The 25,170-nt window shown below is 44.0% G+C and overlaps 1 protein-coding gene across 22 annotated transcripts in view; it reads right to left on the bottom strand.

Annotated features, from left to right (window-relative positions):
- Dst (dystonin) overlaps positions 1–25,170 on the bottom strand; it is a 408,649-nt gene that overhangs the window by 82,369 nt on the left and 301,110 nt on the right. For all 22 annotated transcript variants that reach the window (XM_048430395.3, XM_048430401.3, XM_048430399.3 and 19 more), the window contains 15 exons: positions 24,074–24,307; positions 23,378–23,638; positions 21,027–21,575; positions 19,721–19,897; positions 17,250–17,373; positions 14,394–14,602; positions 13,480–13,797; positions 12,934–13,100; positions 11,672–11,828; positions 10,729–10,855; positions 8,426–8,488; positions 7,394–7,635; positions 5,831–5,960; positions 1,843–2,042; positions 113–608 (listed from right to left, as the gene is read on the bottom strand). In XM_048430395.3, the coding sequence (XP_048286352.3) occupies positions 113–608; positions 1,843–2,042; positions 5,831–5,960; positions 7,394–7,635; positions 8,426–8,488; positions 10,729–10,855; positions 11,672–11,828; positions 12,934–13,100; positions 13,480–13,797; positions 14,394–14,602; positions 17,250–17,373; positions 19,721–19,897; positions 21,027–21,575; positions 23,378–23,638; positions 24,074–24,307 (3,454 nt within the window). The remainder of the gene's footprint in view (positions 1–112; positions 609–1,842; positions 2,043–5,830; positions 5,961–7,393; positions 7,636–8,425; positions 8,489–10,728; positions 10,856–11,671; positions 11,829–12,933; positions 13,101–13,479; positions 13,798–14,393; positions 14,603–17,249; positions 17,374–19,720; positions 19,898–21,026; positions 21,576–23,377; positions 23,639–24,073; positions 24,308–25,170) is intronic.

Below are 25,170 nucleotides of genomic sequence, written 5' to 3'. Positions count from 1 at the left end.
ACGGGAGGAGCAGGGTCCTTTCCCAGTCACGCATTATCACCAAGCGCTTGCAACAGCAGCACAGGCTCACAGTTTCTTATCAGAAAATAGGTATATGCAAAGAAAGACCAACCTGTCTTTTGTTCGATATCCTTGAACGATTTTACAACGCCTTCCAGTTGCCTGCTCAGTTCTGCTTTCAAGTAGCCCTCTTTGACCAGCGCGGACAGGTCCTCACAGAGTGTCTGGGCTGTCCTGATGTGTGGGCTTTGCTCTTTGATTTCCTGCTTCAGCTTCTGGGCCGCTTCCAGCTGCTGGTTCACAGCATCAGGCAGTGTGCCGGCGGTGAGGCTGCTGCTGAGTCTGTCATCCAGCTCACTCAGGGTACCCGAAAGGCTTCTCAGGAGGCCCTGATACTGCGTGCTTTTGACGATAGCCTGGTCAATCCAGTCACACCTGTCCCTCAGTTGTCCCGTCAGGTTGTCCCACTTCTGGGTCACAGCTGCCAGTTGTTCGTTCACGATCCCATGTAAAGAAGGGTCTTCCCCAGGTCTGCTCAGGATGCCCCGGCCAGCAGCTGTGAGCTGTTCGTATTGATGTTTCCGAGTGTCGAATTCTTGAAGTAGAATCTAGAATAACCGTCGAAAACAAACGAAGGGTTGTATAACTAACTATAAAAAACATAAATTTAAGCATCCAAATGGATAGAAATGGTCGTAACCTCTCTAGTTTGAATTTTGTTTTAATGTTTGCCTAATTTTTGAGGACAGTGCAATTATCTGAAACTAAGGAGCCATGGTGCTTCCCAGGTAACACCCTGTGTGGAATGAGGGTAAGAAGAATGATGTAAACTGTAGTGTGAGCAGATGAACAAACAGTCACACGTTCCAGAAACACACAAGATGCTGCTCCTGGGTTCACACCACCAATATTTCCTAGTATTCGACACTGAAGAAAATGCAAGGGTAACTCTTAACTGCTTACTATGTTCAAGTGCTCTTGGTTTATAAAAAGTTTTTTTTATTTTAACAGAGGACTTAAAAACATTTACAATCTTTATTATGACAGCTTTAAAGATAAAATCTTACTGCTCAGAATGTAGAGGCTCATCGCGACTGTCATTAGAAATGATCCCCAAATGCTTTCCTTGTGGTGTATCTAATCTTTTATTTTATATTTTACCTATTTTTATACTTATTTATCTATCCTTTTCAGACTGCTAAGACGACAAGCAAGTATTTCTCCAGATAGTCCCCGTTTATCTTTCTGTCTTTGTTCTGTTTGTCTTATGAGCAGAATGAACGAGAACACCCCTGAGACTTGGTGACACCTTTGTGCCTTTGGCGGAGCACCTCCTCCCTGCTCTGAGGACACTGCTCATACTTGCAGAAACAAAATGGAACCTTGTGCTCTTCCGTCTGACTTAAATGTCAGATTTTCTCTCCCTTTTGGGCTTATCTGTGAATGACTAAGACTCTGAGGGTGACTACGGGTTCTGAGGTTCCCTCTGTCCCCTCAGTCCATGTCCTTGTCCTTGTCCCCACCCTGCTCTGTCTTCGGATCAGGACCTTACTGCATGACTTAGGCAATCACGTTCACCCTTCAGGGACTCCCGAGGGTCAGCGGGCCTGCCACAACTACAGCATGACCAAACAGTGGGCGGAAGATCTGCCCCCCCCACCGTGCTGACTCAGGGAAAATACCGTGGCCATCTCCCAGCTGTAGCTCTCTAAAGGTCTTGCTTTAGATAGCATGTCCCGCAGCAGGAAGATACACACTGGCCACACTAATGTATTTACACTGAGCACATTTGTCTTGCTAAGTCAAGGGGCTGCATCCAGCTGGTCCTCAGATAGCACTCACCTGCACCTGCTGCCTCTGTGTGTTCAACATATTCGGGTCGATGGATAAGGGTCCAAGAACACTGACCATCAGTTCTTTCTCCAAAAGCCACTGCTTTAGCTGGGCCTCTGTGGTCTGGAACTGGGTTAGATTATTGGAGGATTCTTCCAGCTTCTGTTGCCTATCAACTGTTATCTGGTTGAGCTCTTGCCACTTAGTATCTGAAAGAAAAAGGATGAGACTGGTATTGGGTTTTTGTACGTTTAATATCACCCCTAGAAAACTGTAATCATATGATTCAAAATGATATATAATAGATGTCATTCCTTTTCCACCCCCTTCCCTGTTAGGATTTAGACGCAGGGCCTTAAGATTGGCAAGTACATCACCAGTAAGCGACCATCTATCCTTGTTCACGCCTTATAACTCTCTTTCCTGTTAGCTGGAACTTAAAGGAAGTAATTATGTGAAACACCACAGGTACTACCTATTAGGTCATGAGCCTGCCGTTCTAAGAAACTGGCCACTAGGAGATGAAGTCTGGAGAAATCAGCCATAAACACCTGTAGTTTGTGCCTTGAGACTAAGGACTGACAGCCCCTGCTCAGAGCACACAGACCTCAATAGGGCTGGGCTGGAGGAGATGTAGGGGAGCAAGCCATGGAGCCCAAAACCAGAGGTGTCAAAATACCTCCTTTCTAAGGGGCTTTTTCTCCGAAGGCTTGCTTCTCCGTCATGCCATCCACGGCAGTTCTAGGAATTCCTATAATGGTCCTCATCTCGTGGTCTTGTCATGTTGTGGGGGTTATTCCCATCTGTTATGACGTACAGTTCCCCTAATCTCCCTCCCTCCTCAAGGCCTGATCATGGCCTCCATGGCCCTGAGGCTCTCTTTCCTAGCGCTGCTCATTCTAAATGATAACAGGTCTCAGCTTCCTCCCCACACACCAACCACGCCTGCTGTTTCATTCTTTGTTATAACATTATGGATTTAGTAATTGTGTATTAACTCCAGTATAAATAAAACAAGTCTGAACCTATTTTAGAAGGCAAAAATATTAACATTGTCCAAAACAATCAGGTTCCTGTGATCTCTTATTCCTTCTAAAAGTCCTATACAGTTGAGAGAGAGAGAGAGAGAGAGAGAGAGAGAGAGAGAGAGAGAGAGAGAGAGAGGGAGGGAGGGAGGGAGAGGTGGGGGAGAGGAAGAGGGGAGGGAAGGAGGGAGGGTGGGGGTGGGTGTTACTGGGTACTGAACCTAGGGCTGTGTGAATACACAAGTTCTCTATTGCTGAGTCACACCACAACCCTGAATCTTTTTCTTTAAGTTTCTCAAATATTCCTAGGTAAATGCCTTCCAGATTTGAATACCTGCCCTCAGACTCTCTATTAGACTCACTCAGTACCAACCAAGTGCTGCAAAGGTACAGCACCAGATCTCAGAGTCCCGTGAAAGGGCAGTCTACCTCACGACCACGGCATGACACTGACTTCTAAGAAGTTCACACTGGAGAGCTGGACAATGCAGTGGCGAAGGAAAAGCCACAGACAAACCCTCGGCATGATTTTGTGCTGCACTGCACTCACAGCCATCACAGGAACCGTTAGTGATGTCCCTCTAAAAACTGGTCTTTGCCCCTTTTCATATTTCTTTCAAAGGCCACCCTCTCTTCCTTTTCACAGAGATGCAACAGTTCGTAATGGTTTTTAAAGACATCTTATTTTAATTACTTGTCTGTTTCGCTGTCTGTCTGTGTGTGCGGGCAGTGGGGGTGATTTTGTAGATGTAGGAGCCTTCAGAGGCCAGAGTGTGGATCCCCTGGAGCTGGAGTTAAGGTGGTTGGCGCTGCCTGATGTGGGTGCTAAGACCTGAACTCAGGTCCTCCGCAAGAGCAGTATGTACTCTTAACCACTAACGCTCCACAATGACTTTCAATGGCCTTCTGATGGCTCTGCTATGCCATCACAGCCCCAAGCACCTCGTGGATATGCTCAGGGCCATGCTCTACCATGGTCTACATCCTAGACGTACATCCTTTTCCTAGACCACTGTGCTTCCCGAACTCGGCTGCTACAGAACCACATGCTGGGACCGTTAATACACAGGGAGGGCCTGATGCAGGAGGTCTGGAGTGGGGGTTCCACGAGTTCAAATGTGGATGTAGATACAAAGAGCACACTCTGAAATTACAGACACAGCTTAGTAGTCTTGTAACTCATATCTGGCTATTTCTCAGCGGTAAGCCATTCAATTCTAAAATAATTTCCCTCGAAAACAACCATTTTCAAACATATCACTTCCCTCCTCAAGTCCTTTGATTAATAACTTCTCATCATTTAGATGATAAAATCAGAAGACATCTGCCTGAACTCAGGGTCCATCACAGCCTGACCCTTGGAACACTCATCTTGCGCCTATATTGAGAGGACTCCTCTAATCTGGCCCTCACAATCTTAATGTTCTCCCCAAAGCGCACATGCTCACGTAAGCCACACCGGGCCACCTCCTGGCATCATCTCCTATTTCTGTCCGTCATCTCCGTCCTACAGGACCATACCCTCAGCCGGGAAGCCTTCTTGCTCTCCTGGTTTCCACAGAGCACAACATCTTGAGGTGCAGATTTGTTGTCAGAGCACCGAGGCTTGCCTTAAACCCACTTTATTGCTTTTTAAAATGTGTTTGTGTGGGTACACACGCACATACGTGTGTGGAAGCTGAAGGAGAACTGTCGCTGCTGACCCTGGAGCCATGCGCCTTTGTTTTGCGTGTTTTTCTACGAGAAAGGGTCTCTCATTGGCCTGGTACTTGCCTAGCAGACAAGGCTGCCCAGGTAGCCCCACAGCGCTGTGTGTTTCTGCCTCCTCGGCACAGGGATTACAATCCTGTACTATTGTGTCTAGTGCTTTCACGTGGGTTCTGGGGACTGAACCATCCCTGTGCTCGTGTGTGTAAGCACTTTATTGACTGAGCCATTTCCACTGGTCCCAAGAGATTTTTTTATTATTGGTCACTTGGCACAATATACTAAAGAAAAACTTTAATAGAACACAGTAGGTGATTTTTATTTAATGGCATCCTTCTGTAGGGCAAGTTCTAATCCAATATAATCTGACTAGAGAGACTGTGAACAAAAGCAGACAGGATGCAGAAATATCCAAACCATCAGGAGGCATTTTAGGAAATGTACACTCCTCACTCCCTCCTCTCTTCTAATGTTTGACAACACTCTGCTCAAGTAATGTTGACATCCCAAGGAGAGCCACTGACTTGGGGGACCACGACGCAGCGGGAGTCTCGAGAGTCGGATCCTCTCTAACACCGAACATTAATTTACAACACTTTGTTTCTTAGCCCATGATGCCTAACACTGAAAGGAAGGTCTGAAATAAACCTAACGGAATGACTGAAAGTCAAGTCATCCCAAGAAGGATCCACGTCGTACACTTCACACAGCACACACTAGGGCTACTAGACAGACAGACAGACCTTCACTTACGGAAATTGCTAAACAAGAGAGTGAAGTGGGAAAATCTGCTTTCTTAGTCTCCACTGCTCGCACAAACTGGAAAGGCCTTTGAAGGAAATTCTACTCCTACGAGCAGTTTGTATAAAGGTGGGAAGGGGAGACACTGGCTTGAGAGAAAGGAGAGCTAAAGAGACGGGGCTGGAGGAGTCCCAGAACCCAGAAGCCACCTCGCAGAGGAGAGGGGAACATGGAAGAAAACATGCTAAGGGACAGCACCTATGAGCACAAAGCTAATAAACAGCAAATCAACACCAATGAAGACATTCCTCAGTGCAAAGCATTTCATCATCAACCAAGCAGCCTTTTCCACAAAAACAGCGGGATGCCAGTTCTCAGAACAATGGACTTGAACGTCATGATTCTAATTATTCAAAAAACAGATTCTGAACCATTTAAAGATAATCCAAAAGCAACCGAGACTACTGGATGTTTTCTGAAAAGCATTCTGATGCCCGTGCGCGGTGGCGCAAGGCTACACTTACCCATCTCCGTCAGCATCTGTCTCCAGGCGGGGGCCTCGGGAGCCTCTGGGTTCTCCTTCAGTAGCTCAGTCAGTTTGTCTTTCAGTTCTTGCACTTTGTTTACGTTTTGCTTTAGTTCCGCCTCAAAGGACTAACAAGGAAAAAAAAAAGCAATTAACTACACAGAGGTTTGACATCAAAAGACAGAAAGTACAATTATGCTGCATTTCCTACCCTCTGGTATGACCTAGAGAGGAAAAACCCCTACATTAAATGCTGGAGTGGGTGAGGACCTGGGTTACGGGACCGCTAATTCTCACTATTCCTTTGCCCATCTTTAACTGTGAGACACAGAGATCCCACAGAGGAACCCTCTGATTTGGAGGAATGACAGACTGACACTGAAGAGAATTTTCTGCTTTCAAACGACTACGGGGACATGCAGCTGCTCTCGGTGAGACTGTGACTGGCAGGCCTTGGGGAAGGCCTCCGGAACGTTGGGCTCAGCTTGGGAACACACACACACACACACACACACACACACACACACACACGGCAGAAGTCGAATGCAGGTTTCTAATGTGCCAGCCCAGTGCTTCCGTGGAAAACTACATTCCCAATTGTGACAGCTACAGAAGTACGGTCCATTGAAGAAGAGGATGGTATTAGCTACCTCATTTTATAGCAGACAACACAGGCCCTTAATATAGTTACCCCTTAACTAAATCTTTCCTAAGAGTTAACTAGTTAATGTTCCAGATTTAAGTGGATGTAACAACGGGCAAGTTACGTATACTCAACAGTTTGGTTTTTTTACAATGTCAGAGGGCGGAGAAAAAATGACTACCAACTGCCCCAGTCTGCAGAAAGGCAGACTTTAAAACTCTCAAGTAAGTTGTTGACGGATCTAAGTAGCAAACAGAACAGAGCACAGGACCACCTTGGCTGCTTCTGAATTTCTGCCCATTCTCTCTGACGTCTTCCTTCTGTGTACCAGTGTAAGTGTTATAGCTTCGAAGGGAAAGGTATTTTGGTAGTCGGAAGCCAAGAAATACACGCAAGTGTCACACTCCAGGGAAGCCGAACAGACTGTACCGTTTCTCTGGAGCACACCAGAGCAGAGCTGTGACCACCTGGCTGGGGGCGCCCTCCCCCGCTGGAGCAGAGCTGTGACCACCTGGCTGGGGACGCCCTCCCCCGCTGGAGGAGAGCTGTTACACTTGCATTGGAAATGGTCCCCCACCTAACAGAGCTGTAACACTTTGGTTGGGATACGTTTCCCTTCGGAGCTACTGTAGGTAAACTTCCCTTAGGAGTTGTAGGTATTTTGGCTTTCTTAGGATTCTTTTAGAATTCCACAGGACTTCTTAGGGCTGGAATTTTACAAGGTGGAGGTTTTCAGGGTGAAGACTGGTAGGATTTCAATTCCTGAGCTTGGGTCAAACTCAGAGATTGGTTGATTTTCGTGCCCTGGGATTGGCTGGTTTCAATTCCTGATTTGCTGAAGGACAGGGTGTTTCTTTGGCTCTGATTTCAGGGCCAGAGATCTCTTTCACTGGCCCTTTCGCCCTACGCCCAGTCTACCTTATTCTGCTCGACTTGCGTCTTCACGGATTCGGTGTCTGTGGGCGTGGGCGTCTGCTGCCATTTGCTGGCAGTTTTGTTCATTTTCTCCAACCACTGCATCATCGCACTCGATTCTTCCTGAGCCTTTTGCAACTTGGAGAGCTTAGTATTCAGTTCAGTTATCTTATCCTTGAGTAACAGGCCAAGGTCTTCGTAGCTGTGGCTTATGTCAGTCATGTCCTTTTTAATAGATGTTAACCCTATGAGTGGGAAGAAAAATATACCAATGCATGCTAAGGGTTTTGGAGAAAAGTCATAGAATTAACTTTATATTATACAGTACCTACTTATACATTGTCACTATTAAGCTACAATAAACCATGGACATTTTAGGATCGAAAGATCAGGTCATACTGCTGGTTAATAAAAAAATGACTCGGGGCTGGAGAGATGGCTCAGCAGTTAAGAACATTGCCTGCTCTTCCAAAGGTCCTGAGTTCAATCCCCAGCAACCACATGGTGGCTCACAACCATCTGTAATGAGGTCTGGTGCCCTCTCTGGCCTCTAGGCATACAAGCAGACAGAATATTGTATACATAATAAATAAATAAATGTTAAAAAAAAGAAAAAATGACTCAGGAACACTGCATAATAGTAAAATGTCAGAGGTAGTATGACAGGGTTTTAAGCTTAAATTCTACTTCTTGGGTACTAAACAATAAATCAGATCAAATGCTACCCAAGTAGAAATGTATCTTTTTTGTTTTGTTTTGTTTTTTCAAGACAGGCTTCTCTGTAGCTTTGGTGCCTGTCCTGTAGAAGTGAATCTTAAATCAACAAGAAGAAAATAAAACCAAGTACTAAAGCAAAACATTAAAGCTCGATTCATCACAGCTGGACAGAGTTTACAGAATATTCTATCAATATAACCATGGAGACTGTGACCATTCTAATTCAAGTTTAAGATTTCAACATAACTACGGCTCTCTCAAAGGATTTTCTCAGAAACAGCTAGCTCCACTATGAACCAGATAAGGTTCCTTATTCACCTTTATTTGCCAAGAAATCCTGAGTATTTGTGTCTGTTCCTTCACCATTTAGTATTACTCCACCTGCAAAAACAAAAACAACTTTAGATTATCATAGTACTTCTACTCACCAGCTATAGATGGCATAAAGCAAACCGCCATCAAGTGGCCACTTAAGAACACCATCGTTTATTCTTAGAGCAGCGAGGCTGCGTCTTACTTCCTACTGTTAATAAATCAATCAAAAGTTAATTCTTAAATATTGTAGCTACGTTTTTTTTGTGCTAAAGTCATCTTAATGATAAAACTACTGAAGTTTTGAAGGTCCCCAGCATGCACATATTAAATAAAGCAAAGTAACCGAGAAGAGAAAGTCTGTTTTACTTAATGAAAATAAAGATGAAACAAAAGCCTTTGCTAAGTCCACATATGCTGAAGAAGAGAGAATACAGGGGTGGCAGTGCCTGGGCCTGGGGTAGGACTCCTGAATTTAATTGCCAACTCTACTAATTATTAGCTGTGTGCCCAGAAGAACTAATAGGCCAAGCTGATGTGAACCACGGTGCCTAACCTGTAAGAGCACCATGGGGACCACAGACAGTTAACTCGTTCCCTATCACACAGAAACTCCTTAGTGAGTCGTAATAGCTATCTGTCTTTTATTATCATAACCATCTGGTACTGGCATGTTTCCATAACCACACTGTTAATAAAATCCAACTTTCTCATGCTAGCATCCGCTGGCTGTCTATCAAAGCAGAGATATGCCCAAACAAGCACAACCAACAGAAACATTTAAATATCTGAATCTTGCATTGTTACACACACACACACACTAAAAAAAAAAAAAATCACACGCAAGGCATTTTACATGGAAGGGAAAGCATCCCAGAGTCTAATTCTTAAAGGCCAAACAAAGAAAACATAGCAGAGAATAGATTTTATTACAAATAAGGAGGCAGGAGCAACCAAGATAAATTAAAAACAACAGGATTCCTTTTCTTAAAAAAGAATCAACTTGGCATCTCAGGAAATCTGATTGGGGCGAAAGGAGAGCTCACTGCAGCATATATAATATGGGCGTCCCTTTCAAAGGGATTATCAGAGTGGAATAAACGACTGGTTGAGAACAGTGCAGCTGGAACATGGGTGTCACTCACAATAGGGACAGCTGGAGGCCTGGTCAGACGAGATAAACCAGAGGGCACTCAGAGACACACAATAGAGATATGGGATCAGCCTTCTGTCTACTCAACTGGAAAGAAAACAAAAACTAACAAACAAAAACATACCTCAATAAGTATGCCTTATCTAAGCACTATATTCATATTAAACTAGTTTGGGAGTTGACATTTGTATGCATTTGACTCTGAAAAGGGGGATCAGCCGGGACTCGGGCTGAGACATGTGTGAGCTGGCCCACAGGCTGCAGAGTCAGGTGCTCTAGGAACAATGCACAGACAAGCAGACAGAAAGAGTGAGAGAGGAGAGAGAGAGGTAAGTCACCTCTTCAGAGAAGAGCCTACCCTCTTGTTTACTTCTTTTCTAGAAAACCAAATCCATTTCTTTACTACCGAGTAGAACGAGACCAGAAATAGCACCAAGAGCACTTCAGTACCCCCGTGTAAGTACAGTAAAAAGCAAGTAGACTGGAACCTGACCGGTTCCCCTCCTCAGTATCACCTTCTTATCATTACATGCCAATGTGGTTATATTTTACATGTAATATTTAATAAATATCAAACATGGGAGGGATTTTAAAACTAATTTAAAATTAGTACAGATATTTTTCCATGACAGACGTGTGTGTGTGTGTGTGTGTGTGTGTGTGTGTGTGTGTGGGCACGCGCATGTTCCTATATCTGTGGGTGCACATGTGCAGACGTGTATGCTGTGTGTGCTCCTACACGTGGAGGCCCACCACAGAGGTTAATTATCTTCCACAATCACTTTCCATTTTATTTTCTGAGGCGGGGTCACTCGCCAACTCCAGAAGACAAGGATTCAGTGAATCTAGCTAGTCAGTCTGCTCTGAGGATTACCTGTCTGAGCCTCCTGAAGGCTGTGGTTACAGGCAGGCCACCATGCCCACTCTGGTGTAAACATATGACTGATTCGAACTCCCAGCCTCATGCTTCCACACACATAGATTATGCACTGAGCCATCCCCATCTCTCCATGACAGATTCAATGTGCTTTTAAAAGTCATTTGTCTTACGTCTTTCACTTTCTGAGGTGACCTTTTATTTAATGAATTAAAAATACACAAAGTTAACACGAGAGCTCCAATTCTTACAGACTGGTCACGGAAACAAAGCGCATACCTGATTTGACTGCTGCTATGGCCTTGGCAGGGGTGGTCAGCGCACTTATCAGGTTACATAGTGAGACCCCACTGTTGTTTGCTGTATGAATTTCTGGGGCTTTCAAACGCCACTTTTCTTGTAATTTCTTTAAACACAAAAACACATTATCTTTCAGTCTTCCATGTATCTTCAAAGCTGTACATTGTCAGTGAACTTCTCAGGCAGATTTCAAAGCAACTATGACTGTGGGCCCGGGTGACTGTTAACACTGTTGACAGAGGGGAATGGGGCAAGGCCCATTCTGTGTTCTGCCCCCAGGCACAGTGGAAGCCAGGCCGTGCCCTGGTGCTACGGGAAGGTTCCAGAATAACTGTCAACTGTAAGTCTGCAGGGCTTTACCAGGTGCAGCCGCACCATTAGGTATGTAACAGGACAATAAAAATGAACAGGGGCATACAGAATTCCAACTCATGCTGCGTTTAACTATCAGTTTCAGTGAAGTTGTAAAGATACATGATTTCACTCCAAGAAAACCTGACACAAGCATTCATAACTTTTATGACTTAAGTCAGACAACCAAGTACGTATATACTACTTATGCAAGAATTTCAATCAAATAACTAACCTGTCTTCCAACACTGGTTACCAAGCACATACAGACAGGGGTCTCTCTTTTACTACATGGAGGGAAGGCATAATAAAAGAATGGAAACTAAGATGAAATTTGATGAAGAAGGAAACTTCAATATTAGGGAAGACTAATGACTCATGGACACATCTTCTTCATAAACCAAATTAACCAAATTTTCCTTCCTCGAAAAGTTCAGCTAATCCCATTACTGACTCCCACAGATCCTATAGGGCATTTATGAGACCAGCATGCACGACTTTAGACTGAAGGACCCCACGCTTCATTGCTAACACAGGCAAGCAGAGGTTAGTATCAGGTCCATTGAGCCACCTTAGTTTCTTCCAGAGATTTTCCTAAGTCCTCTGCTCCCAAAGAAGGCTTCACGACGGGAACCTGCTTTGCTGTTTCTTTTATCCAGGACTTCAGTGACTGAGCAAGGACTTGGAAAGCACTCAGTTGCTCCTGGCAAGAGCCGATAGCGTCTTTTCTAATGAACAAAGGCAAACCAGAAGTTAGGCTGCAGAACCAGATGCTCCCATGGTCATTATCCCTAAATCGGGCTCAACTTTAACAAGCACCTTTGAAATGCACAGAACAACTCAGGCTGACGTTTGCTTATGTGGTCAATGAAATCAGCTGAGTAACCACTTGTGATTCCTTAAGCAAAGCTTTAGACAGAGAGGAAACAGTCAAAAAATCTGTAACCCGTCCGTAACAATACCCTACAATGCTACATAAACTCTAGCAGCTTTGATTGATCCATCTTAAAAAATGCTTAATTCCAGCCAGCAAAGATCCATAAAAAAAAAAAAAAAAACCAGGTATCTTCTGCTGACCTGAGGAGAACACAGGTCATGTTAGTCAGTGGATGACTTAACCCAGCACTCATTAAGGGAGTAAGCTGTTATATTAAAAGGGCTATTAAGAACACACTGAAATTATGTGTAGCTTCTGAACTGAGTCCCCAAAGCAAGAAGTACTGCTTTTCAAGGTTATTTCTGTCTCTGCAAACAGAAAGGTAATACTTGGCAAAGAAACCATAGACCCTGGTGAACTGGATCGTTCCGGTCACACCCCACCAGCACTATCATGCTTATGCAGTGCCCCCCACTTTTACACAAGCCATGTTCAGTTTCCCACCTCAATATTTCAGTGAATAGTAACTTGATGTTTTCGTTGTTGTGTTTTGCTTCTTAAGACAGGGTCTCCCTACAGTCCACATTAGGACTTCAAACTCTGTAATCTGTAATCCTGCTCCAGCCTCCCGAGTTATTTATTTATTTATTTTGGTTTTCGAGACAGGGTTTCTCTGTGGCTTTGGAGCCTGTCCTGGAACTAGCTCTTGTAGACCAGGTTGGCCTCGAACTCACAGAGATACTCCTGTACTCCTGCCTCTGCCACCCGAGTGCTGGGATTAAAGGCATGAGCCACCACCACCCAACCCTCCTAAGTATATTCAATGCACGAATACAGCAAGAACCCAGGCCCCACATTTTGGAAATCACCTCAGTCATATACTCCCATAAATAAAAGCAATGTAGCTATTGAGCACCACCAGATGAAATAAAACATATTTTGAATGAGGTGCTTACTTTTCTTGGATGGTATCCTCCAGTTCTTTGAATTTCTTTGACAAATTATTTGTTTTCTCAAACACCAGAGCTTTGTCCCCTGGCAAGCCATGGCTGGATATCTCTTTCAGGAGGCTGTGCAAAGCTTCGAGATCTTTCTTGTGTTCTAAGAATTTTGTAGTGGATTCCTGCAAAGTATTGACATCCGTCAATATAAATGCTGCTGGACCTTAGGATCACATTTTTCCAGAGGTGTGTACAGGAGCACAGTGCCTCTGGCTGGGGTTTCATGGAGCACACCTAGTGCTCAGTACTTCACAGACTGTGATGTGCAGCTAGGATACAGTGGGCACGTGACCATGCACTGCTGTTTTGTTTCTCTGTGATTTTGGCATGCACAGTGATATTTGCAACAGCTATGGTATGTGTGGTAAATGGTTAGTTCTATGCAGCAGACAAATGCTTCTAAGAGAAGCAAGTGTGAAGCAGTTAGAATGACAACTGGTAGGTAGACTGTCAACAAACGTGTGAGCTTGCTTGCCACTGTGGCTACCGCGGACTACACACCTGCATATACTGAGACAGCTCCGGAACATCTTTTCCTGGCATGTCCACCTCCGTGAGTGCCTGGCTCTGTGTCTCTAGAAACACCTGGAGCTTTTCTGAGAGCTTTTCAAACTGCTCTACTTTGGCCTTTAGTTCCACCATCTTGGCAAGCTTTTCTTTATGTTTCTGACTGGCTGCGGAGAACCGGGTAGACAGGTCCTTCATTTTCGCCTGCAGCGAGGATGCAGTGGACGGGTCTGTGGTCTCCATAAAGGTCTTTACTTTCTCATTCATGGCATTTACGCTGCTCTGACGACCTGCAATGTCCTGCTCCAACATCTGAAATACAGTAATTATTGTACATATTTTCTAGTGATGTTGACAAATAATGCCGCGGAGCTCTGAACGTGATTCTCCACAGCACCAGAAGCTCGAACAACCTGTGACTGAAAAGGCTAACAGTTGGGAATGAGTGACATGTTTGATTTTCCCCTTGAGGAAGCCAATCCCAAAGCTCTTTAAGGGAGTGCGGGGAACAGCTGGCTGGCTGTTTGAAGAACGCAGGGGGCTGCTGCTACCCAGAAACCCTGAGATCGAATGCAGTCTGGGGATTAGCCATGCTCTTAATTTTTAAAAGGCTTAGCAACAGCAAGATTGATCTGATGAACCCCATGAGCAGCTGTCTGAAGTAATGATAAATGAGATAAGACAGTGTAGGTTTAGACCTTCTTTAATGAATAATGAAAAGTACATAAATCTCTTCCTAAGTGACATAACAAAAATCATTTACACATTCATTTGAACAAGCACTGCTTGCTACTTGGTTGTATTCAGAGGCTTCTCTTATCTCTGTCTTTAAGCCTATCTATTCCTGGAGACAAATAATTTGTTTTTAATTGCAAGTAGAATTCCTCCCCCCAGAAAAGGTCACTCACAATGTTTTTACTGATGAGGTCCTGAAGAGCCGCAGAGTTTAGGGGCACTTGACCTTGCTTGACCAGTGAGCTCTCCACACTTCCCATCCAGTCCAGCATCTCATCCAAGCCGTCCTGCACACTCAGTGAGCGGGTCAGTGTTATCTGAAGCTTTTCATTCCGTTCATTCACAGACTTGGACAGATCATCATACCTCCCGACAATGTCATCTGCGCCACACAGAGAAGGGACTAGTGAGCACCAAGTTCTGCTTAACTTGTTCCTTCTCAAATGTATTCTGAGGTTAACGATTAGGTAGGTTTTCATATAAAAGAAGTTTAAATGATACATTTTCAATGAATAATCAGATAACGTATAATTTTTTTATAAAGACACAAATAGAGTGAAAAATGAAATATTAAAGAGTAATTTCACATGTCCACCATTTGCATCCGGCAAGGTTTTGGAGGCATAACCATATGACGTGTTGCGGAGAAAGCATGGGCTAAACCGTGGCTCACAGCCGTCACTCTTGCTTCAGTGACAGTTCCAGAACCACTCTCCAGAGAGAACATTCTGTCACATAACTGTGTACACACACACATGTTCATATTCAGCTTTGGTCATCATCAGAGAGGCTTCAAATCCACAGAAGAGGCAAATGCATTGAGAAAAAAGGCTAACAATGTAAGAGCTATGGTTGTGTTTCTAAAACACAGACAACAGAATTCATCTACAAGTTTAATAGCAGACAAAAATGAGTTTAACAGAACAACTTATCTCTCATGATATAAACTTTACATTCAAGTCTAAAGATTTAAGGTGAAAGGGAAGGAAGGAAGGAAAGAAGGGAGGGAGGGAGGGAGGGAGGGAGGAAGGAAGGAAGAGAGGGAGAAAATGCTACCTTACTGCCTAGTTTTCTCTTGAATACAAAATTCTGCATTTTGACATTTGCCGTTCTATACTGTGGGCCAGCTACAGGTTTGAAGAACAGAGCTACTAAATTTCTGTCTCTCTCTGGAAAACAACTTTTTTTTTAAAATCATGATTTTAAAATCTCATTTATTATACAAAGACTTAAAAAAGCATTTTAGTTATTTCTGAATGTTTTAGTAGAACACAGTGTATAACAGAACACTAGAAACTGTGACCCAAACAGCTCTGTAGGGGAGTTCCCTTCCGTGCTTGTTTGGCCTATGATGCATGCATGATTCAACAGCAAAACACTTTCTTTTAAGTTGCTGTAAGCTACAGTATGAGAAAACAGCTGAGCACATTCTCCCTGAACCAGAGAGTTGACATGCCTGATGCTAAAACACAGTGACGCTGAGGAGAATGCTGACTGGGGTGAAGGGCTGCCTTTAACGTGAACCAAGACGCTACAAGCATCCAGTTCCCAAGTCAAAAATGGCCCCTGGCTGCAAGTCCCAGGAGCAGTGGCCTTAAACTGTAGCTTCTGATTGGCAGCTGGGCTGTTCCTGGGGGCGGGGCAGTGCTTGTGCATCAGCGTGATGAGGGGGTATTGGCTCAGCTATGATGTATGACTTCCCAGAGCAAATCAATGAGCTGCTTTCAAAAACTTAATACACCGTGAGTGCTGTTTGTGATGAACCTTGACATGCCCCCACCCACCATACACACATGTATTTAGGTCTAAGGCCTAAAATGGAGGTATCTGGAGATGAGGACTTTGGAATCCCATGTGCATACGTGTGCATGTGTATAGTTTGATCAGTTCCTTGCATAATTTCCCAAGCAATAAAAAGCACTAGCAAAATATTTGTTGTGGTGTCTGTCTTTGGCCCTAGTTCCTAACAGAGTTTTTATGTGTTTAGCAAATACTTCACGACAAGCTCTTGCTTTTTAGTCTAGTCCTGGATACACAGCAAGATTTTGTTTTGTGTTTTGTTTTTTTTTAATCAACAAATCACCCATAACAAGTATTTTTAAAAGCTATTGTTTTTCTTAGAAATAAAAAAGATCTTATGGAAATTTTTCTGTATCATAAATAGTTTCAGACATTCCTAGAAATTGATGTCAAACAGAAGCTCTAAATATTGATGTAAAATATATCAATATTATAAATAAATGTAAAATAAAAAACACTTAAAAATATAGAAAACATTAAAAATGCCTCTTCAAATGACAGAAACATAATGAAAACATTCTCTGCTTCACAGCTCCACGCTTAAGTTCCTATGGTGATGATCTCTGCTATGGGTTGATGTGATGGCTTATCTTAGAACAGGCGGTTCTCAGCCTTTGGGGTTGCGACCCCTTGGGGGGTGGTCAAACGACACTTTCACAGGGGTCACCTAAGACCATCGGGAAACACAGATATTTACATTATTATTCATAACAGCAGTGAATGTGCAGTTGCGATGAAGCAATGAAAGTAATTTTATGGCTGGGTCACCACCACATGAGAAACCATGTTAAAGGGTTGCAGCCTCAGGAAGGTTGAGAACCGCTGCCTTAGAACCTACACTCACACTTCTTCATACGCCTTAAAATGTTGAAGTTTTATGCTTTACAATTAGATATGATAATAAAATGTACATGAATTTTTAAATACATGTGCCTTTTAATTACTTGCTGATCAAAGTGCATGATCAGAATGTTTGCGTCTTTAAGGACAGAGAAGCGCTCTTCTCGGATAGACTGGCTTTCTCCTCACTGAAAATTCCTACTCAGCTTTTAACTCAGCTCTATTTGTGGGAAACAATAAGAGTCAGCTGGAAGATATTTTTATTTCATACACACATGCAGAGACCAATCATACAGCATGTATTTGTGAGCATTTTCTCCCTCTCTATAAAACACCTCCATTTTGAATGTACCCAGCTGAAACTAGAAACAAGAAACTAGAAACCTTACCCAGGGTCTTCTGGATGTCATTCTTGGCAGGAAGCAAGGAGCCCTTGGCACCCAAGAGAACTTCTGCTGTCTTCTTCAGCTTCTCCACAGCAACCTGCTGACTTGATATCTGCCCTTGCAAAGCCTGTAGGATTAAGTGGTTTTCAATTATATTCAGAAGGACTACAGATTCCCAATAAGGGAAAAAAGATAAATTAAGTCGGATAGAATAAACTGTGTAACATACAACTTGCATCATTAAACTTATTCTGGACTTGAGAATAAAGTGATTAGAGAGAAGCAACAACCAATCCAGACAGCAAGTGCTGACACACATGAGTAAGGGCTCTTAACCATCTTTCTGCTTGTGACTTGTAACCCCATTACTGTTTTCCTATAATTTCCTATAATTTGATGCTTTGTATAACAGTCCTACCTCCAAATCCTCAACCCCAACATCAGCAACAAAACCAAAAACCAACGAATCCCAGGAACTATTTCTGACTCTAGGTCCTTGACTTCATATTGTGTCATTGTATTTATTTAATTCAATAAGTTACTGAGCATCTAGAAATTGAAAAAACTTTGCTACATTCTGTAGAAAAAAAATAGCTACCAAGCTTACAAGAAGGGCTACATTTCAAAGGTCAGAGGAGGTGCTGGTGGAAGGTGCGCTAGAGGAGGAGCCGCAGGCCCTGAGGACCACTGGTAGTGGTGATGATGCTGGTACTGTTTAAACTGCAGAAGTGAAAAGACAGAGGGCTTCTCCATAGAACAAACAGAAAGCACAGAAATAGCCCAGCAAGTGAACGAGTGAGAGAACGAGAATATGATAATGAATGAATAAATAGGGCTGCAAAGGTCTCAAATGTTAGGCTAAGGGTTTGATAGTCTGTCTGGGAGAATGGGGAATTACTGAAGGCTTTGAAGAAAGTGCTAAGTAAGGCCATAAAGGAATCCAAGGGGGGGGGGGGGGGGACTCAGTGAGAAAAAAATGAAGAGAGAAATGGAGAGCCCAGCTGGGAGTAACTTAAGCCAGAACAGGGCAGTCAGGACTTTACCAAGGTCTGAGGCCATGCCCTCTTCTCTGATGGTCTGGACCACAAAATACAGAATGGCTCAGGGATGGGAAAAGCCAAATGGACTTGTTCAAATTGTCTAAAGCCATGATACTTATACAGTATGACTTACTAAACATGTGAGTTCTACACCAAAACCAAATAAAGTAAAACATTTAATTCCTCAGCTTATTAGCCACGCTTCCTCAGTGACTAAGGCTATGCTGCTGAACGGAGGCCATGACAGAACGGCCAGCCATCAGAGGGCGGGAACAAAGGGCAAGGGGAACGCCTAGAATGGCTCCTAAAACCGTACTGGGGGAAAGGAGCAGGCTGGCAATGGACGAGGCGACTCAAGCGGAACTATGTAGAAGGAACTGCCACAGTCAAGGAAACTGCTACAGCAGACTGCAGCAACACCAGAGAAGTTTACACTGTGATGGGGAAGGGAGACAGACACAGTGCGGTCAGCCAAGGAGGTGAAAACAGCCCAGAAGCATTTTGTACCTAAAGCTGAAAGAGAGGGAGAAACCAGACGAGAGTTAACTGTGACAGGTGACTCACACTGATAGTGTAAACGAAGACTAACAAGCCTTGGGGATAGGTTCCCACGATCTCTGGGTGAACAGGTGCAGTTCCACACTGGGAACGTGGTATAAACAGGGTTGGATCCTGTAATTCCTAACACCCATGTAGGTTGTCCAGCCTCACGGGTCTGACAAAGTTTGTATTTCTATCCTCCACGAGGGAATATAATAGTTTCCCAACACTAACTCTGAGGCACTCTGAATATTACAGCGACGTTCTTCTACAGGTCACTCTTGAACGAACACTGATTGTGCACTGTGGGCTGGGTGATCCTCGAGATCAGTGTTTCTCGACCTCCCGAACACTGTCACCCTTTAATTCAGTTCCTGATGTTAAGGTGAGACCCAATTGTAATATTATTTTCATTACTACTTCATAACTTTAATTTTGCAGCTGTTATGAATGTAAATGTCTGATATATAGATGGTCTTAGGAAACCCTGAGATAGGACTGTTCGGCTTCCAAAGGGGTCACAGCTCACAGGTTGAGAACTAGTGATCTAGATACTGGGAATACGGCACTGAAAACCTCAGACACAAACACCCACCTTCACGGAGTTTAATTCTAATGGAAAAGGGAGAAAAATTAAGAAATTGAACAGTAAGTAAGCGGGCTGGGCTTTGTTGGGGGTAGGAGGTGGGTGAGGCAGAGTGCAGGCAATAACATCAATGTCAAGCAGTTCAGTAACAGTGGACAAAAGCTATGGAGCGTTCAGCGTATTCAGAACCCTCTGATGGGACAGGATATGCTCCACGCGGAACTACCACACTGCTGCAGAGAAGGGAAGGCCGTCAACAGGACCACGGAGCAGCTTTTTCCCCCTTCCCTCCCTCCTTCCTTCTTTACCTTGGTCTCCTCTAACTGCCTCTGCAGATTTTTGGGGTCCACAGCAATGGGCTCAAGTAGGTGTTTGCTTGCTTTGGCCTCACAGGCCTGCAGCCCGGAAAGAAGCGCACACGCAGCGTCCTCATAGTGTCGGTGTTTGTCCACCAGGTCTTTCAGGTTATTCCCAAGAGCGCTGCACTGAAAGCCGAAGCAGACACGGGAAGGGAGGCTGAAACCCACTATTTTATCACATGGCAAATAATCTGACATGTATGAGCCGTGGAACTTGGGGAGAAAAACAGATCAACCAAAGTGAGTTTTTTTTTTTCCCTTCGTGTGGAAAAGTCAAAAAGGGAACCTACAAATAAAGAGATCGTTCTAGACTTACAATGATTAAAAAGCATTGGTGGCTGATCTCAAACGAGAAGGAATCACTGGACAAGGAAGACTTACTGGGGTTTTCAGACACTATATATGTGTGTGTATACACCGTCTCTCTATATATATACATATATATGTGTGTGTACATATATACACATATATAAATATTATGCAATATATAACATATTTTACATATAAAATATAGAAACTTGATGAAAATACTTTTACAGAGCCTTATAAGTCAACTCTACTTGATGCACAAGGCTAACACGATGAGGTCAAATAGCTCACACTACGAGGAAGCACCAGCCAAGCCGCAAAGGTGCTCTTCAAATCTCTTATGCAGGTGGGTGGTCTGAACAGCCTATGTTGCAATCAGGGAAATACGTTCTTACGTCCTCTCCCTCCCCATTTTCAAACAGGATCTTAATATGTAGCCCAGGATAACCCAAATTCACTATTCTTTTCCTACTACCACAACTGGCATACAGTTTTTATTTGTAATATGACTCTTTATTTTCCAGAGTAATAAATGAAGCAACACAGAACACTCATAACTAATAAACACTAGTCATTAATAACGAGAGCATACCAATCTAATACAACTGTAGGACAGTTCTGTAATATATGTGAAGGGAATTCTCCTATATGAAAACGTCACATGGCAAGACTAGTTCCTCCTTCTGCTTAGCTCATATGCTCCCTCTGGTGGTCACCTTTGGTACTGCATAATTTGAGAACAAAAACTTCGGGTAAACCTCTCTGAAAACTTGAAGTTGCTAATTTTTAAGAGACATTTTCCAGAAGTGAAGACTAACAACACTACTATTTTCCCTTGCCAGCTTATTTTTTTAACTTCTAAATACAAAGCAAAAGTCAAGAGGACAGATTGAAAAATGTATCACAGAGTGACCTCTACTAAAAACCAAAAGAAAAATAGAATTACCTTAGAGTAGAGAGACCGGAAGCGGTGTGTAGCCTGGTCCAGTTTAGTCTGAACCTCCCTGTGGGTTGCAGAAGTGTCGATGCCACTGTCCTTGTCAACCCTGCTGCCATCTCTCTTGCTGCAAGACTTGGCAGCTTCTAACACCCTGTTTCCAGAAATGGTGATGTACCTCAAGTCGCCTTTGTGTGAAATGACGTCTTCTGAGAAACTCTTCTGCCTCGTCAGCTTGTCCATTAAGCCACTGAGGTCGTCCGCTCCCGCCTCCAGGTTCTCCAGCTCTTGTTCCGACTGCTGGAGCCAATGCTCAAACTCACCACAGTCAGCATCGAACTTCTCCAGCTCTTCCTGCAGGGAGTGCGTCAGCTTCACCTTCTTCTCAGACTCAGCCAGCACCGTCTCATAATGCGCCTTCAGCTCCTGCATGTTTGCCTGCAGCTTCTCCTTCTCCTCGGGTGAGAGGTAGTGGCCCTGCTTCTCCAGCAGCACCTGTGCAGACTGCGTGGCTAAGATGACTGCCTGGTGCTGAGCCATGATCTTGTCACGCTGGTTCTGTGTGGGAACAGGTCAGAGGCAACTTAGAGCTGGGGAGCACTGTGGCCTTGGGGTGACGGGGCTTCCAGAACCCAACCTGCTTCTCGGTGAGCTTTTCAAGCCACCACATATATAATCCTCTTACTGGTTAATTTAGAGACAGCGAAACAAGAACAGCATTTCTAACAAGTCCAACAGAATTAAAGGAGCAGATGCAAGGGAGCCCACTGGAGACATCTGGGCTCAATGGACTTCGGTTTCTTACAGTGAACACGGAGGTGGTGACCTCAGTGTGCTACAGGTTTGCTTTAAGGATCATCTCAGCTCACATACAAAGAATTCCTCCAGAACGTGGTTCATGCTAGGTGTTCAAGTCTACTCTGAGGCAGAAAGGCAGAGAGAGCTCTCGGGAAATGGTGCCGCCAACAGGTCAAGAATGTACACAGAACTACCAATGATCTCAGTTTCCAGAGAGCAGCTCGGCCTTGGGCATCTCAAGTTCCTTCCTCTCCATCTATAAGAAGTCTCATCAAATACGCTACCCAAATATGGCACGTAAAGCAGTTTTCCCAGTTTAATGGCTAACATGGCCCGATCTGGTTAACACAGCAGGGCTCTTTCTGCTATACCTGGTCTTCGCTTGCTCCCACCTCTAACCCCGCCCACCTGGGTAGATATATCGGTAAATTTTTTTTTCCTTGTGTTTTTCCATGGAGGCAGCTCTTTCAACAGACAACTACATAGCAGCTTCCATCCCCCCTTTAAATATCTGCATAAATCTCATCAACACAGTTTTATCTTAACTAGCTGGTTTAAATACTAAAAACCAAACCACATTACATTAAATTACTGTTGGCCAACTCAGTTAAGAGCTCTCTCCCTTAGCACTTACTACCTTCGACCAAACCACATAACTTAGTTATCACGTGTTATGACACCCTCTCCTCCTTAGCAGGCAAGTGCCGGGACGGAATCCTAAGCACTTAGGGCAGTGCTGACACCCGGGGCAGAACGAGTCAGGACAGTAAAGTCACCGAGAGCTACACCCTGCACGCAAGCCTGCTCTCAGCCAGCCACCGGAGCACAGGCTGTCCACACCAGCATTCTCACCATCCGGAGCAGTGCCCAACACCTTCTGTACCGCGGATACACACTTTTTTTCAAACCATTTTCTCCTACAAGTTGGGTCTTTGACACTTGAGTCACCTTCATATGCTCCTCCTCAGCAGGGCTCTGCGTCCGATAGGATGGACATACAGAGCACCTTACAGCATCAGATCAGCATCTCAGGCTGAGGGAGGAGAGGGACTTGGCTGACCTGGGGCCCAGCACAGTTACAGAGGACCGACATTGCTAACTTGGGTCCTCTGACTGTGTCCCCATTCAGACCGCAGATTGGCTCTGAAGGATTTTTGATCTCAGAAGGAAAATGTCATGCTATGGTCTAAAGCAATGGCTGTTTTAGGTGACGTCTTTGTATGTCTGTTATGGATGACCTTGGAGGACAGCTGGAGTGACAGGCAGTTTTTAGTTGCCTGATGTGGGTGCTGGGAACAGAACTTAGACCCCCAGCAAGAATAAGCCAACGCGAATGCCCTCTTTCATTTCTTAAACAGGGCTTTACCTGTGCACAGAAGCTGTTTCCTCATGATTAACTTCTTACTATTTTTATTTGCTAAGACCTTCCACCGTAATTTATATCTGACATACAGTGAACCTGGGGTGGGGAAAGTCTTCAATCTCTGTAGCTGTATGAATCTGCCTGACTTGTCACCAACATACACACAGACTGTGACGACATCGCCGTTCACACAGCGCACCTTGACTCTCTGGTACTGCTGGTTCAGGTTCTCCCCCGTGGTCCCACCATCAAGATCTGCCTCCAGCAGGTTGCCGTTGACCTCGTCCTCTTCCCCAGCTACCGACCTGCCATCACCTTCATGCACATGGGTTCCATTCTGCTCCATCACCTGCAGGTGCTCCATCCCTGCCCTCCCTGAGTCTTTCTCCACGTTCGACAACCAGTCCATAAGGTTTTCTATTTTCGTTCTGCTTTCTTCCAGCTGCCTCACAGCTGCAACCTGGGTAGGGAAGGTCCGTAAATATTACAGACACAGCCTAGGTTTAACACATTAAAAAAGGTTTACGTAATCGTGAATTATAAAAACTAACACATATTAGAAACATATGAGAATTAAACCTTATGGCAACAAGCAGTTACTCTGGGTCTACACGGCCTTCACACATATTATTCTGAATTTTTAACTACAATTGACAACATTTCTCACGTCCAAAGTCTCTCAACCTGCTTCTACTTAAGGAGAAATTAAGCAAAGCCAATTCTTCCCATCTTTGTTTGTGTTTGGCAACTTTAGATCCATAGTTCCAGCATTTCAGTTCTCAGGGTTAAGTGCTACTCACCACCTGACAGGCTTAATAAAAGCAAGCAGCTACCATGTTGCATTAACCACCTCCAGCATAGCAACCATGTACCATACACTCGGACGGACGGGCACCTTTTCAGCTTCTTCCTTGATGGCTGATGTCACCGCTTTGTCCAGCTCCTTTCTCGACTGTTCTGCCTTTAAATTCAGCTGTTCACACTTTGTCTTAGCCTCGTTCAGCTTCTGCTCGATTAAAGCTTTTTCTTCTTGGGATAGCTCCTCACCACTCTCTTTTAAAAAGATTTCCGTGTTTCTCACTATTTCCGCCAAAGCCTGCGTACTTCCTTGCATATCTCTCTGTAATTCCTTAAAACACACACAAGAAAAAAGTATTCTATTACATCATTTCAATTCCTGCAGAGCTGTAATTCGAAAAGACTCTTTGTAGGCAGAGAGACTTAGCAGATGCAGTTGAGAAAGCATATTGAGCAAGGTAGTGTGAACTGGTTTAGCTGCACTTTAATTTTCATATAATTTGAAATATCAATATTAAAAATGTATAAGTTTTTCATGTTAAGGAATGAGTATTTGTGAAACATTGAAAATATTGAGGCACTCAGCATATGAACTCTACAAATTTGTATGAGATTTATATAAGAACATTTACAACATATATTTGTGGTGAGATTTACTCTACTTCAAAACAGTGATATATATGTTTTGAGACTGGGTTTCACTATGTGGTCTTTCTCCTCGGCCTCCCAAGTGCTATGCTTGCAGGCACGCACACCCAACTGAACACTTGATTTTAATTCCTCCTCATTACTTGGGAAAGAAAAGAAAATAGCTCCATCAGAGAACTCTCTCTTTTTTTTTTTCTAACACCAGGTTAAATATGATATAGTGTGGTTTGTTTGTTTGTTTAGCTTTGTGTGTATGTCTGTTTTTTTTTTTTAGACAGGGTATTTCTGTGTAATCCTGACCGTTCTGGAACTTGCTCTGTAGACCAGGTTGGGCTGGAACTCAGATCCGTCTGCCTCTGCCTCCCGAGTGCTGGAATTAACAACATGTGCCACCACCACTACCTGGCATGATGCAGTGTTTGCATCTTAGCCCAGGCTACTAGGACTCTTGAGAAGAAGCTTTCCCTCAGGAGTTAGCTTTCCTTTGTCAGGGATGCAGGAATTTCCCCCTGTGATCTTCCCTCTTAAAAACAAGGGAACTCTGTC

This window comes from Myodes glareolus, chromosome 18 (genome assembly GCF_982192425.1).
Source record: "Myodes glareolus chromosome 18, mMyoGla1.1, whole genome shotgun sequence".
In the NCBI taxonomy this organism is placed as follows: domain Eukaryota; kingdom Metazoa; phylum Chordata; class Mammalia; order Rodentia; family Cricetidae; genus Myodes; species Myodes glareolus.
The sequence above is the reverse complement of the archived record's forward strand: the minus strand, read 5'-3'. Positions and strand labels throughout refer to the sequence as shown.